Source organism: Myotis brandtii, unplaced genomic scaffold (genome assembly GCF_000412655.1).
Source record: "Myotis brandtii unplaced genomic scaffold, ASM41265v1 scaffold123, whole genome shotgun sequence".
In the NCBI taxonomy this organism is placed as follows: Eukaryota; Metazoa; Chordata; class Mammalia; order Chiroptera; family Vespertilionidae; genus Myotis; species Myotis brandtii.
This window is the reverse complement of record NW_005354291.1, coordinates 922,029-936,614: the sequence shown is the minus strand read 5'-3', so window position 1 is coordinate 936,614 and position 14,586 is coordinate 922,029. Positions and strand designations below refer to the sequence as shown.

The window sequence follows — 14,586 nt, the reverse complement described above, 5'->3', positions numbered from 1 at the left end:
GGAAGGGAGAGGGAGAGGGAGAGGGGGGAGGGGGAGGGGAAGGGGGAGGGAGATAGAAACATCAATGCCGAGAGAGAATCATTGATGGCTGCCTCCTGCACGCCTCCCATTAGGGATGAGACCGCAACCTGGGCAAGTGCCCTGACCAGGAATTGAACCACCAGCCTCCTGGTTCATAGGCCGGCGCTCAACCACTGAGAAAAACCGGCCAGGCTCATTGGAGTTTTAATCAGGTTTAAAACAAACTCTGATGATCAGCCAACTGGATTCCAAAAGTAGAAAGCAAGCAATGGACATGCCCTAGTGTCTGCCATGTACCAGGCACAGTGCTAGGTTCTTATGCTACAGATGAGAAATCGGAGCACTAAAGATAAGAGGTAACTGAATTGAAGTCACGTGGTAGTGTCAGGGCCAGGATCTGATCCCAGGTCTGCCACTTGCTTACACAGTGAGCTTAAGCAGCCGAGGTCCAGGTGCGGTGGTCCAGGCCAGGCCAGCCTGAGCGCCAGCTAGCAGGCTCATGGGCTGCCTCTCACCTTGCGAGCTCTCCAGGAGGGATGGCAGGCTCTGAGGGTACTGAAGAAATAATCACTGGTTGTCTGCAGTTTTTATATTAGAGGAGGTGAAGGGTATAAGAAAACGTATGAGAATTAGAATCGTTTGTTTTCAGTGATGGCTCTCTGACATTGTCACTATCTTGTATTTGGAGAAGTGGTTTCCTTAAGTCAGCCAAGCAACACTAACTTGTATTTTTCTTATTTATGGAATTCATGCACATAAGAACATTAACATAACACTAAAGAAAGTACAAATTTCAAAACCCATGTTGAAGGAAATGAACATTTTCTGATAAAATATTAATTCTACATCAATTTTGCATTGTTTTGATTCCTCCCAGCACTAAAACAGCGGGGAGAAACAATTTCGAAAGCTGAAGGAAAACATCTTGTGCTTCTGGGGGTCTGTTTCTAGGTCTAACTCAACTGAAAAGGGGCAAAATCAAATGTTCATCACCTTGTACTTGTCATTTATTTATTCAGTCAGCAGTTATTTATTAAATGCCTACTGCATGCTCAGCATTGCTACAGGCTCAAGAGATACCAGAGTGAAGAAAACTCTTTGCATCTAGGTGCCAGTGGACAGTGTTCAACACACACATATTTCTTCCCTGCAGTTCACAGCCAGTTTCCTTCCCTAAGGACTTGCCTGGCATTGAAGGCTGGTGGGGAAACAGGGGCCACTGTATGCAATGTTGTTTGCCTACTTGTGACCACATGAGGAGGCAGGTTTTTAAATTCATACTGATAGGTGGGGAAAACTGGTGGTGGTGGGGGGGCGGAGAGAGAGAAAACAGACATTTAAGGGCATCTTATTTATAACCTGTCTACAAAGCCATTGGAGCTAATAATCAGCAGGGGAGCAAGTGGCCCTGCTTTACTGGCAATTCAGGTTGTCAGTAAAACCTGGCCTTATACACTGCACTGAATGTCTCCTGAGAGTCCTCCCTATGGCTGGAGTCAGTCAGTCCTCCTCTGTAATTCATATTTTGTGTACAGTTCCATTTTACAACCTTTCACACTGTATTATAATTTGTTTACAGAACCCTCTTCCAGCAAAATAGAGTAATAAAACTTTTTGAAAATTTAATTTTCCCCTTTAAATTATGCCTCGTCCAGCCTTCAACCTGTAAACCTGAGCCTGGAGAAAAAAGAGAGAAGGTCCCTTATAAAACGAAGAGGTCACTGATCAGCTTTCAAACAGAACGCTGACTTTCCTGACTTCTTTACCAAGAAGGGTCTAGAGCAGTGGTTATCAACCACGACCCCTTTGGGGGTTGAACGACCCTTTCACAGGGGTCGCCTAAGACCATCCTGCATATCAGATATTTACATAACAGTAGCAACATTACAGTTATGAAGTAGCAATGAAAATTATTTTATGGGTGGGTCACAACATGAGGAACTGCATTTAAAGGGCCAGAAGGTTGAGAACCACTGGTCTAGAGCAGTGGTCGGCAAACTCATTAGTCAACAGAGCCAAATATCAACAGTACAACCATTGACATTTCTTTTGAGAGCCAAATTTTTTAAACTTAAACTATATAGGTAAGTACATTGTTATTAACTTAATTAGGGTACTCCTAAGGCTTAATGAAGAGCCACACTCAAGGGGCCAAAGAGCCGCATATGGCTCGTGAGTTGCAGTTTGCCGACCATGGGTCTAGAGAGTTAGGGGCATAGAAAGAGAAGAAATTTCTTGCCCTAACCGGTTTGGCTCAGTGGATAGAGCGTCGGACTGCGGACTCAAGGGTCCCAGGTTCGATTCCGGTCGAGGGCAAGTACCTTGGTTGCGGGCACATCCCCAGTAGGGAGTGTGCAGGAGGCAGCTGATCAATGTTTCTAACTTTCTATCCCTCTCCCTTCCTTCTGTAAAAAATCAATAAAATATATTTAAAAAAAAAAAAATCTCAAGACATGATATTGTCAACTACATTGGAGTTTCTTCCAGAATGTGGAAGGTCGCCCCTTCCTCCCTTAGGGCTGAGCCAGGAGACCCAGTGTTATGGAGGGAGGATGTGAGACAAGGAATCCATGCAGAGAAGAGGGGGAAAGGACTTATCCCTGAAGGGGCCACATCAGAGCACAACCAGAGGTGACATGTGGTTAGCAGAGCTCTGTTTCCCCCCTCTCAGAGCTTCTGTTTGCTGGAAGATGTCCAGAGTTACTCTAAGTGCTCGGGGGGAAAGGACTTATCCCTGAAGGGGCCACATCAGAGGACAACCAGAGGTGACATGTGGTTAGCAGAGCTCTGTATTCCCCCCTCAGAGCTTCTGTTTGCTGGAAGATGTCCAGAGTCACTCTAAGTGCTCACAAAGGGGTGCAGGGTGGCTTACCCGGGGCAGGATGGGGGTTTCCACATGGCAGGAACTACCAAGGCTGGAGACCAAATGCATTCACAGCTGGACACCTGGAGGCCCACAGCATCAACAGGAATCGGGGAGATGGGGTGGGTGGGTGGGTGGCAATTAGCAAGGAGAAGGAGACCATTGCTGGGGCAGAGAGAGCGGCAGAGGCCAGCAGAGTACCAGGCACAGAACGAACAGTAGCTCCACACCCAGCAAGTTGGCCAACTGCCCACACTCAACAGCCGGCCAACTGCCCACAGTGGACAGCAGCCGAAGGTCACCCTAGAGACCCACGTGCCCTCTCAGAAATGAGTATGGAAGGGAGAACTCTGAGAGGCTAAGCATTTGTCCCAAAGCAACTGAACTTTCCAAAGACAAATTTTAAACTAGAAGAAATGCAGTTGTACATTAATCGGCCTTTTGCCTTCCACTGCTATTTAGCCAGCTTGAGGATGTTTGAGGGGAGGAAGCTTCACTATGGACATTAGATCAATTATAGGATATAAAGGAGATTGTTGCTTTGAACATCTAAGTCTAGAACAAATGAATCTGTACCCTGGCTATTCCCATAACGAGCTTCTTGAGAGTTGGGACCGTGTTTTCATCATCCTTACGTCCCCAAAGCATAGTAGATAGAATACTTAACAGGTGTTTAGCGGTCCTTATCTGGGTCCGTCTGAATAAATGCACTTACTGAGAATGAAACTACTAAAGGTCACTTGTGTTGCTTTGCTCAATAACTGGCCATTAGAAAGTCATGTTTTCATTCATTGACTGATTTATTCAAATATTTCATACATTTTGGGCATCTATAGGTACAAGAAGATGTTGAGAAAGAAACAAAGGTGAATTGTTTATGCATTTACTGGAATGTATTCAGTGCTTCTTATGTACCAGGTACACAGATCCCACCTTCAAGGATCTTATACACTTGAAGGGGAGAGGAAATATGTAAATAAACAACTATTGGATGAAGTGGAAAGTAACAGTTATCAAGGAAAATGAATATGAAGAAATAAATACTGTCAAGACAGGATCAAATGCATGTTTTCCTGCTTTGCAAGCATGGCTATTCCAGAGGGTGGAGGAAGGAGAAGAGAGAGATGCTTTGCTTGCTTTCCAGTGGCTGTACCTGATGGTGTCTGGGAACCAGCCCATCGGCCCAGAGTCAGTGGAGCTAGAAATTGGAGCTTTCTGTGGAAGGGAGTTCTACAGAACACGCGTAAAAGAGATGGGCATAGTAATGGAACTAAGGAGACATTGAAGATCATTTTAGTGTGTTCTTCTGAGGATGGGCAAGGGTCTATACCCTATATCAGGACAAAAGGCTGGCAGAAAACTGTGCAACATCCAATCAAATACTTATATTTGAAATGATACATATTTAAGTTATTATCACAATCATGAGAATAGGAAGTCGAAATCTAAGGAATCTGAACAATTCAAAATATCATGTTCCCTTTAGGGGTCAGAACTTTGCTTTTGAAAGCTTTGCCTTTAAATGGACTTTAAAAGATCTGTTGAATAATCATTGAACTGCCACAGTCCTGCACCAGGAACAGGAAAATTAGTAAGGATAAAGAAGAAAACATAGTCTTAAAAGCTGAGCTCATAATCATAAACTCATGCCCATGGGACCTGGTTCTACTGTATATAGGTATGCTTTCTCTCTGGGCTCATCCATTGAGGTGGAAATTCAAGTTGGCTACAAATAACATCTGCTTGGTGACTTTCTCTCCTGTGTCGTAACTTCTTGGCCCTGGGACCACAGTTACATGAATCCTGAGGGTAGGGGTACCTCTCTCCTGTGTCTTCACTGACCTGAATACATACTTTTGTTTTAAATCACACTACTATATTGTATTCTAATTGTTCATGTAGCTGTCTATCATTCCACAACAGGGTCCAGGTCTGAAAAGTAGTTGTGTCCCCAGCACTTAGCCATAGCATTGCCATTTTTCAATCGGTAAAGAAATCTGTATGCCAAGTCTACTCACGTGGCTTAAACTTGAGACACACATCAGAAGGTACCCAGCTTTTCTCTGTACCTGGTGCAACTTAATCCTAAGCCCACCTGAAATTCAGAGTGGACCCAGGAAGACCTGAGAGTTACATAAAGCAATGAGACAAGCTGTTACATGTGTATGGTGTAGTATGTGATGCTATGCACGTGCTTTGCATGTGTGTGTCAGGTAGAATTAGTCTCAGGGTTGGATATCTCACTGCACGTTGGCTTTCATTTGGCTAAGATGCCAAAGTCAGACAGTGTGGCCGAAGGAAAAGAATTAGGGTTAGAGGGATTTCTTTCTTCTCCTTTGTCCCTGATGGAAACTGCCCGAATGATGGGAAGACACTGAAATATCCATTGTGAGAAGGAGGGGAAATGTTAGCAGTACAGACCCTTCAGTATGGTTTTTAGCAAGAGTACTGGGAATTGTTTCCAATGTGAGTGCATTTTAATTACCAAACTACCATGTTGGAAGAGACCTGGTTTCTTCTTACTTCAATAGTTTCATCTATTTGCATTTTCATACTACATGACTGGAGAAAGAGGAATAATCTTTGACAAGAAGTCATAAAGCTGCTATTTCTACTGAAATGGTTTATATAGCACAGTTATAAAAATAGTATAGCTTTTAGAATTTAACCAAATGTCATTGCTAATCTGCCTCAAAATTATAGGCACAATCTATTTATTCTGTACAAGTTAAGAGATAGAAACCCACAAATGTGTCTTTAAAATAAAATCCTTAAAAATTCAACATCATGGTGTTACCACCCCTCTTTTTACTTTCTAATAAAGAAAACAGCTGGGTTTCTTCACTTCAGTGTCTCTCTGTATTATATTTTCTCTGAATAAATGTTATTGCTTTTGCCATTGTTAGCTTTAGCTTTTGACTATAATGGCAAAGTTAAAATATATTTTTTTCCAAATGATGTTCAATATTATTTGCTATTAGGGAAATGCAAAATAAAACTACAATGAGCCTGGCTGGCATGGCTCAGCGGTTGAGCGTTGACCTATCAACCAGAAAGTCATGTTTTGACTCCCGGTCAGGGCACATGCCCAGGTTACAGGCTCATCCCCAGTGGGGGGCATGCAGGAGGCAGCCAATCAATGATTCTCTCTCATAATTGATGTTTCTATCTCTCTCTACCTTTCCCCTCCTCTCTGAAATCAATAAATCTATATTTAAAAAAACACAATGAAATATCACTACACACCTTTTAGGATGGCTAAAATAAAAACACCTCCAAATGCTGGTGAGGATGAAGAGCAACAGATCTCTCATACATTGCTGGTGAGAATGTAAAGTGGTATAGCAACTCTAGAAAGTTGTTTGACGGTTTCTAAAACCAAATAGCAGCTTTCTATATAATCCAGAAGTTGCACTTTTGAGCATTTATCCCAGAGAAATGAAATCTTATGTTAACGCATGAATGTTCACAGCAGCTTTATTTGTAAAAGCCCAAAGCTGGAAACAACCCAGATGTTTAAACAGGTGATGGTTAAACAAACTTGGTATAGCAATACCATGGAGGGATACTACTCAGTAATAAAGAGGAACAAACTGTTGATACTTGCAACAATTTGGATGGACTTGAGGGCATTATGCTTGGTGAAAAAGCCAATCTCCAAAGGTTAAATATTGTATGATTTTATTTTATATATTATTCCCCAGTTGACAAAATTATATAGATGGAGAATAGATCAGTAGTTGGGCAGGTGAGAGGAATGAGAGTGATGAAACTGGTGTGACTTCATAGGGTACCACAGGGAGTTCCTTTGTGGTGATGGGACAGGGCTGTGTCCGACTGTGGCAGTCGTTACACAAACCCACACAGGCACACCTCAGGGACACTGGGGCTTCAGTTCTAGGCCACTGCAATAAAGCCAACATCACAATAAAACAAGTCACACAGATTTTTTGGTTTCTCAGTGCATGTAGAAGTTATGTTTTATACCCCCTACTGGGGATTGAACCACAACCCGGGCATGTGCCTCAAAATATGGGAAATCAATGCAATTTAATCAACTTCTTTTAAACATTTATTGAATACCTAGTCTGTGCTGGTTTTTCTACTAGCTACTAGAGATTCCAAGGTGGACAAGACATCATCCCTGCTGTGAAAGAACTCAGAGTTTGGTGGAGTAGATGGGAATAGTGGAACATTATTCTTAGGTAAGACAGGTTGTGGCAGCAGCTGAAAAACCAAGTGTCATGGAAGCACAGAAGAGAGTGTTGCCATCGTGGGGTTCATCAAAGTGAGGGGGGCGCTAAGCTGTGTGTGGCAGCATCGTGGTTGTTCTCCCAGCACCCGTCCACAGCCCCTCTCTCTCAGATATGTGACTGATCCAACCCTGACTCAGGAGTGAATGCTGATTGTTGAGCCCGTGATGCCCAACCAGAGATGGTACCTCTCTGCTAGAGGGCATTTGGAAATCATGGGAACACTTCTGGTTGGTACAAAGTCTAAAAAGGATGCTACTGGCATTCAGTGGCCAGGGGCTAGGAATGTTAAATGGTCACTAAAATAGAAAAGGGACCCACATCATAATAAAATGATCCCATGCAGATTGTCAGCAGTACTCCCATTGAGAAGTATTTGTCTAAACCAATCCGAGAAATCTCATCCTTTATTAGTTCAGATTTATGCCAATTAGCTCACAGTAGCAATCCCCTGTCATCAGTGTGGTCCAATCAGAATAAAGCTCTGGACTTTTCTTCGATGGCTGTAGGTAAGCATTCTTTCTGTCTCTCATTGGGCATGAAGGAAGAGCATGTGGCCCCATCTAACTGGTGTTTAGATAGCTTCCTATTCGATCTATAGAATCTAAATTTATTCAGGTGGTTTGTTTGCTGGTTTGTTTCTCCATTTTTGTCATTGTTGTTTCTAAGAAAATTATTAGGATGGCAGAAATACTGTTGAGGTATCAAATCTAAGTAAAACCTAATATGTGAACAATGTTTTGTTTCATCCTGGAACTTTGGAATCCATACAAATTCAAAATGTTGCCATTAAAAGAGAAATAAGGGTGAAACAAAAATAGTTAAGCTTATCATTTAAGATATAATGAGGGATATTGGTGATGTTTTGTGAGAGCCTAAGTTAATCTTGCAATTGTGTGTGTGCATGTGTGTCTGTGTACATACATGCATAAAAGAAGAAGAGAGAGAGGAAGAAAGGATACAGTACCTATCTTCATGGATAACACATTTTAAGAATTTAAATCTTGTTCCTTTAGGAAAAATTCTGTCCTTTCAGGTTGCAAAATCTCCACATCAAAGAAAGTTAAAACAAAAATTATTAAGCATTTTGATTACTTAATAAGAGTCCATGAACATATTCTGCAATGTTGTGAGTTGTGACTGAAATAGATTTATTTTATGCTTATGAATAATACTTCTCCTACTGACATAAAATTAGTTGGCAGTATTCATAGCTACAAATTATTTTCCTACATTGTCAATGATTACCATGGTGTATTAAGAAAGAAGAGGAAAAAGGTGTCCAGCTACCTTTGACTTAAGAAAAATAAGACATAGAAATAAAGTTTAAATTAACTTTCATACAACCAATTTCCCTCCTGTTGCAAAACTTACAGAGTAATATTCAGATTCCTAAGTGACTAAACTGAAAGCAAACGACATCTGGAAATTAAGGAGGCTGCGAAGGAAAGAGAGGTCAGTACCTGGATACTGGTCAGAGTCGTGTACTGGTAGGCCTTGACCACCAGGTAATTTGCCTCCAGGTCGATGAGTCCCAGCATCATATATTTCCACCATCTTCGTCGTAAAATTGCCAGGAGGTTTTCTTCTCCTGTGTTACAAAATGGAGAAGAAATGGGTTAGGTTCTAAACACATAATAAACTATTTAGAAGGATTCTAAAATATTGTAATATTATAGTTTAACCATGCCTTCTCAAATATTTAATTAAACAAATAAATCAACCCATCAAAGGCTGACATGTTTTTACTTAGCTAATAGTCTTCACCATAGAGTCAGTCCTTCAAATTGGTTTCTAGGCCAGAATAAGACTGGGCAAGTTTTTAGTCCACCATGCAAAACATTTTCTCAGGGACATTTGAAGAAAAAAAAAATACATCATATTAAAATAAAAGAAAAGGTGGGCTAGAAAGGCTTCATAAACACACAAAGTCCAAATCATCCGAAACTTCAGGACTGTGGTAAAATAGAAATGGAAAGAGGGTAGCCCAATGGACAAAAGGTTGGCAGCAGGTCTGTAGTTAGGCTCCGAGATGCCATCCTGAGTGCTGGTTCAGCTTTGAACATGACAGACTTTGAAATTACACTCTGGTGGTGTGTGTGATGGGAAGAGACAGGAAGATGGAGCTCAGATGGACAAGTGCCATAAGAACATTGTCTTAATACTGTCAGCAACTGTAATCTTCACCACCTTGCCTCTTAAACTGATAGCATCAGAACAGATTTTAAATACCTTAGTTCTTCATCCTTATTTTTACATATTTCAGGCCTGAAATAAACCTTATTTCTCAAGGGGCAGTCAATAGCTCTCTGCAGCCAACCTGTGAGGTCTTCCTAGAGGATGTGGAATACGCAGAAACGCTAAGTGAATGGTGACTAAGTGCCTCTGGTTCAAGGCTTCTCATTAAGCTGCAGCCAAATTGTCAGCCATGAATGCAGTCTCATCTGAAGGATTGGTTAGGGACTGGGAGAGGGAGGGAGGGAGGGAGGGAGGGAGAGAGAGAGAGCGCTCAAGAAGGAAACCTTGTCCCTCTTATAACCCAAAATCAGAAATGACACTTCTACTGTATTTTTTATTTACTTTTCCTTCCTTTTTTTCTGTTTTATTATTTTATTTTTCAATTACAGTTTGCTTTCAACATTATTTTGTATTAGTTTCAGGTGTGCAGCATAGTGGACAGATGTTCATATAGGTTATAAAGTGTTCACTCAGATAATTCAGGTGCCCACCTGGCACCATAGATAGTTATTACAATATTGTTGGCTATATTCCCTGTGCTTTAACTTACATCCTCATGCCTATTTTGTAACTACCAATTACTACATCTTAATCCCTTCACCTTTTCACCCAACCCTAAATACTCCTCCCTTCTAGAATCCATCAGTCTGTTCTCTGTGTCTATAAGTCTATTTCTATTTTGTTTGTTCATTTATTTTGTAATTTATCACATATAAGTGATGTCATGTGTTACTTATCTTTCTATGTCTGGATTATTTCACTTAGCATAATACCCTCTAGGTCCATCCATGCTGTCCCAAATGGAAAGATTTAATTCTTTTTTTTTATAGCTGAGTAATATTCCATTGTATGTATGTTTCACATTTTTAGGCACTCATCTATTGATAGGCACTTGGGTTGCTTCCATATCTTGGCTATTATAAGTAATGCTACAATGAACATGGAGGCATATATTCTTTCAAACTAGTGTTTTGGGTTTCTTTGGATATATACCCAGAAGTGGAATTGCTGGGTCATAAGGCAGTTTTTTGAGGAAACTCCAGACCGTTTTCCACAGTGGTTGTCCCAATCTGCATTCCCACCAATAGTGCACAAGGGTTTCCTTTTCTCCACATCCTCGCCAACACTTGTTTGGTGATTTATTGATGATAACCTTTCTGACAGGTGTGAGATGGTATCTCATTGTGGTTTTAATTTGCATTTTTTTGATGATCAGTGATGTTGAATATCTTTGCATGTGTCTATTGGACACTTCTACAGTATTCTATTTTTTATTTTATTTTTTTTAGAGAAAGTGAGAGGAGGGAATGAGAGAGACAGAGAGAGAAATATCTATGTGAGAGAGACACATGGATTGGTTGCCTCCCACAAGCACCCAGCGGGACTGGGGATTGAGCCTGCAGCCAAGGTACATACCTGCCCTTGACCTGAATTGAACCCATGACCCTTCAGTCTGAGGGCTGACACTCTAATCACTCAGAAAAATGGGCTAGGACTACAGTATTCTATGTTTTAGAAGAATCTATTGGTCCAGCTCACACTCCAGGGAGAGAATTTCATCAGGATGTGACTACTAGGAGGCAGGGATCATTAGAGGCCAGCTTACAGCTGGCTATCTAGTGCCACACTCTTTCAGCGCTATAGCTGTGCTTTAGCTGGTCAACCACATGGAGACTTGTGAAAAAGAAGCTTTCCAGCTACATAGAGAAAGTCAGAGGGAGTTGTGACTAGTTGGCAACAAGGAGCAAGAGGTCTCTTCACCTTTGGTAGCTAACCCAGTTTTCTGGCCACATTTTGGATGTGATACCTCCTATCTTTTGCTCCAAGCACACTAAAGATCTTTTTGTTTCAGTGAATTGCTATCTCTTGTTCATCCTTCAAAGTTTAGCTATTCTCTGATATTTGCCTGATACCATTCCCCAGCTAGGCCACTTTGTATAGTCCTGTTACATGATTTACAGGATTGTGACTATTTAGAAATTGTCTCTTCACTAAACTGGGAGTTTTTGAATGGTAAGACTAGATTAATCTAGCTAAGGGTTTTGGAATAAATAATAATTGACTTGAAAAACATGTGAAGTACTACCTATCTGAATATGTCAAGAGCCAGTTCTAGAATATGAGTCACATTTATTACTGTTCTGCACTTAAATGCATAAGGGGGATATGATCCCCGAGGTCATTTCTTTATAGCCAGCTCACTTTGGCAATGCCCTTGCACAGCATTTCTGCCTTTTTCACTTGCCTACACATTTGCTAAATCAACACACCTCTCAGGATTTATCTTGGAAATTAGTGATTTTCAACCTGGCTGAATAGTCACATCTTCTTGAGAGATTTTTTTAAAATCCCAACACCAGCTACCAGCCCCCAGAAATTCTGATTTACTTGGTTTTGGATGGGAACCTGGGCATTGGGCTGATGATCAACTCTAAGATGTTCAGATGGTTGACATTCCATGGCCATCCTCAGGATCACTTGAGCTAGGAATTCCAAAGTAATACAATCCCAGGGTAGTAAAGGCTCTTCATACCAAAGTAATAGCCCAAACATTTGACCCAAAGGATGCTTTCTTTATCTTGTCTCTGGGCTTTTCCATGTGCTAATTCCTCTGCTTGCACTATTCTTCCTCCAGTCTCCAAATGAAGAATCAACCACCATGAAGCCTTCCTCGAATTCTCACCTTGATCATCCTAGACTGGGTTGGGTTTCCCTATAATGTGCTCCTGTAACACCCTTTGCAAATCTCACAAATAGTATTTATTTCACTGTATTATAATGACCTGTTTTCTTGACTCTAATACGCATTAGATTACTAACAATTTAAAGAGAGTTGCATTGTCTTGGCTATCACTTTATCTTTAGGAGCCAACTGTACATAGTGAGCAGCTAATACATAATATAGAATGTATAAATAAATTTCATGTTTAATGATCTTAGCAATGCTAAGTAGCATTGAAATCAAGGTATTTATAATATATCTACCATAAAGATTCACGTTACAGACAATGAAAATTGTTTTCTAGTTAGAATGCGGACAATATCTGACAAAATTAATTTGGTGACCATTTCACACTATACATAGGGCATAAAAAGGTTGATGGCATATTTAACCACAAAGCTGTAATGCTATAGTCACGGGTCATTGTCCCAGTTAATTTACACAATCAATAGAGAATTGTCAGACTCGGAGCACACCAGCCACATCTCAATATACAACACTGAAAATCTGGGTCATGGTCTGTTTGTTCCACCAATCAATAACATATTCAAAGCATAATTCATTACACAGATTCACAGGAATGATTAGTTGCCTTGCTGTTTTGCTGAAGAAGTTTTCAAAGCAAAACACCCTAAATAAATGTTTCCATATTATTTAATTTGAAGCACCTAAAAACATATAACACACTTGATAAGCAGATTTATTCAGGATGGTGAAAGAGCTTTTTTTATTTTTGGTTGAACAAAAATGCAAGCTTTAAAAGGACTGCTTAGGGATTTATCTAAATGACTCTATTAACACTGATGTACAACAGGCCATTAAAATTCTTTCTAGAATAATGAAAATGCATTCTTTAAAGTCCTTGTGCCAAAGTGCTCCATAAACCTCATGAAATAGGGACATCTATAAGAATTACCAGCACAAATCAATGATTCTCTCTCATCAATGTTTCTATCTCTCTCCCTCTTCCTTTCCTCTCTGAAATCAATAAAAATATATTTAAAAACAAAAAGAAAAGAAAGAAATACCAGCACAATTGGTGGCATGTTAATGTTTTATAAATTTTAAAGAAGTAACTAGAATGAGTAATAAAATCCATGGTAGAAACTTTAGAATTATAGTTTGGCATTTAGATAAATTCTGTTAATTATTATTTTTATTATCAATATGTTCAAATATAAATGAAAAGATTAGAGAATAATGTCATAGAGTAACCTCTAACCTGATTTAATAAATGTTAACATTTTGCCATGTTTGCTTCATATATATATTTTTTTGAGACAGAAAATGTTAGATGAAATTGAAGCCCCTTATCCCATTATGCTCCTGCCAGATTCCAATCCCTTCCATCCTTCCTCAAATACCATCTTGATATTGTGTATTTTTCATTTTTATGTTTATTTTTTTAACCCTCACCTGAAGATATGTTTTTTATTTTTATTGATTTGAGAGAGAGAGGAAGAGAGAGAAGTGAAAGAGAAACATCTATTGATTACCTTCTGTCTGTGCCCCAAAAGGGGATCAAATCTGCAACCCAAGTGTGTGCCCTGACTGGGAATTGAACCGGCAACCTTTTGATGCACAAGATAACGCTCAAACAACTGAGCCACTCCAGCCAGGCAGTCATTTATTTCAAACAATGTATATTTTCACGTTTTATGAATATGTCACAATTTATCCAGTCTCCCACTGATAAGCATCTAAGTTCTTACCAATTTTTCTTTATCAGGTACAGTGCAGCAAAGAACATCCTTGTGCATGTGTATCCCTATGATTGATATAGAGTTTTATTTTTTTTTTCATTCTCTTTTTAAAGGACTATGGATTATACAAGTAGTCACAAATGTAGCCTGTATAATAAAAGCCTAATATGCGAAGTGTCAGGTCATCTGTTCAACCAATCAAAGCATAACATGCTAATGATATGCTAAGGCTGCCCAACTGCTTGCTATGATGTGCACTGACCACCAGAAGGCAGACAGTTGACCGGTCGACCAGTCATTATGATGTGCACTGACCACCAGGGGGCAGATGCTCCGACAGGTAGTTTAGCTGGCTGCTGGGGTCTGTCCGATTGGGACTGAGCAAGATGGGCCAGACACGCCCTGGAGCCTTCCCATGGTCCCTCCAAGGCTGGCAACCTCCTGCGTCCCTCCCTGGCTCCGATCGTGCACTGGTGGGGTCCCTCGGCCTGGCCTGTGCCCTCTCACATTTGGCCCGATGGCGGAACGACCTGTCGCTATGAGGCACACTGACCACCAGGAGGCAGACACTCAATGCAGGAGCTGCCCCCTGGTGGTCAGTATGCTCCCACAGGGGGAGCACTACTCAGCCAGAAGCCAGGCTCATAGCTGGCGAGCACAGTGGCGGTGACGAGAGCCTCTTCCACCTCTGCAGCAGTGCTAAGGATGTCTGACTGACAGCTGTCAATTGGACATCCCCCGAGGGCTCCTGGACTGTGAGAGGGCACAGGCCGGGCTGAGGGACAT

At 40.9% G+C, this 14,586-nt stretch overlaps 1 protein-coding gene across 1 annotated transcript in view; it reads right to left on the bottom strand.

Moving 5' to 3' along the window:
• Positions 1–14,586, bottom strand: part of SLC35F1 (solute carrier family 35, member F1) — a 117,425-nt gene that overhangs the window by 45,428 nt on the left and 57,411 nt on the right. The window contains exon 2 of the mRNA XM_014533748.1: positions 8,601–8,728. Coding sequence (XP_014389234.1) covers positions 8,601–8,728 — 128 coding nt within the window. The remainder of the gene's footprint in view (positions 1–8,600; positions 8,729–14,586) is intronic.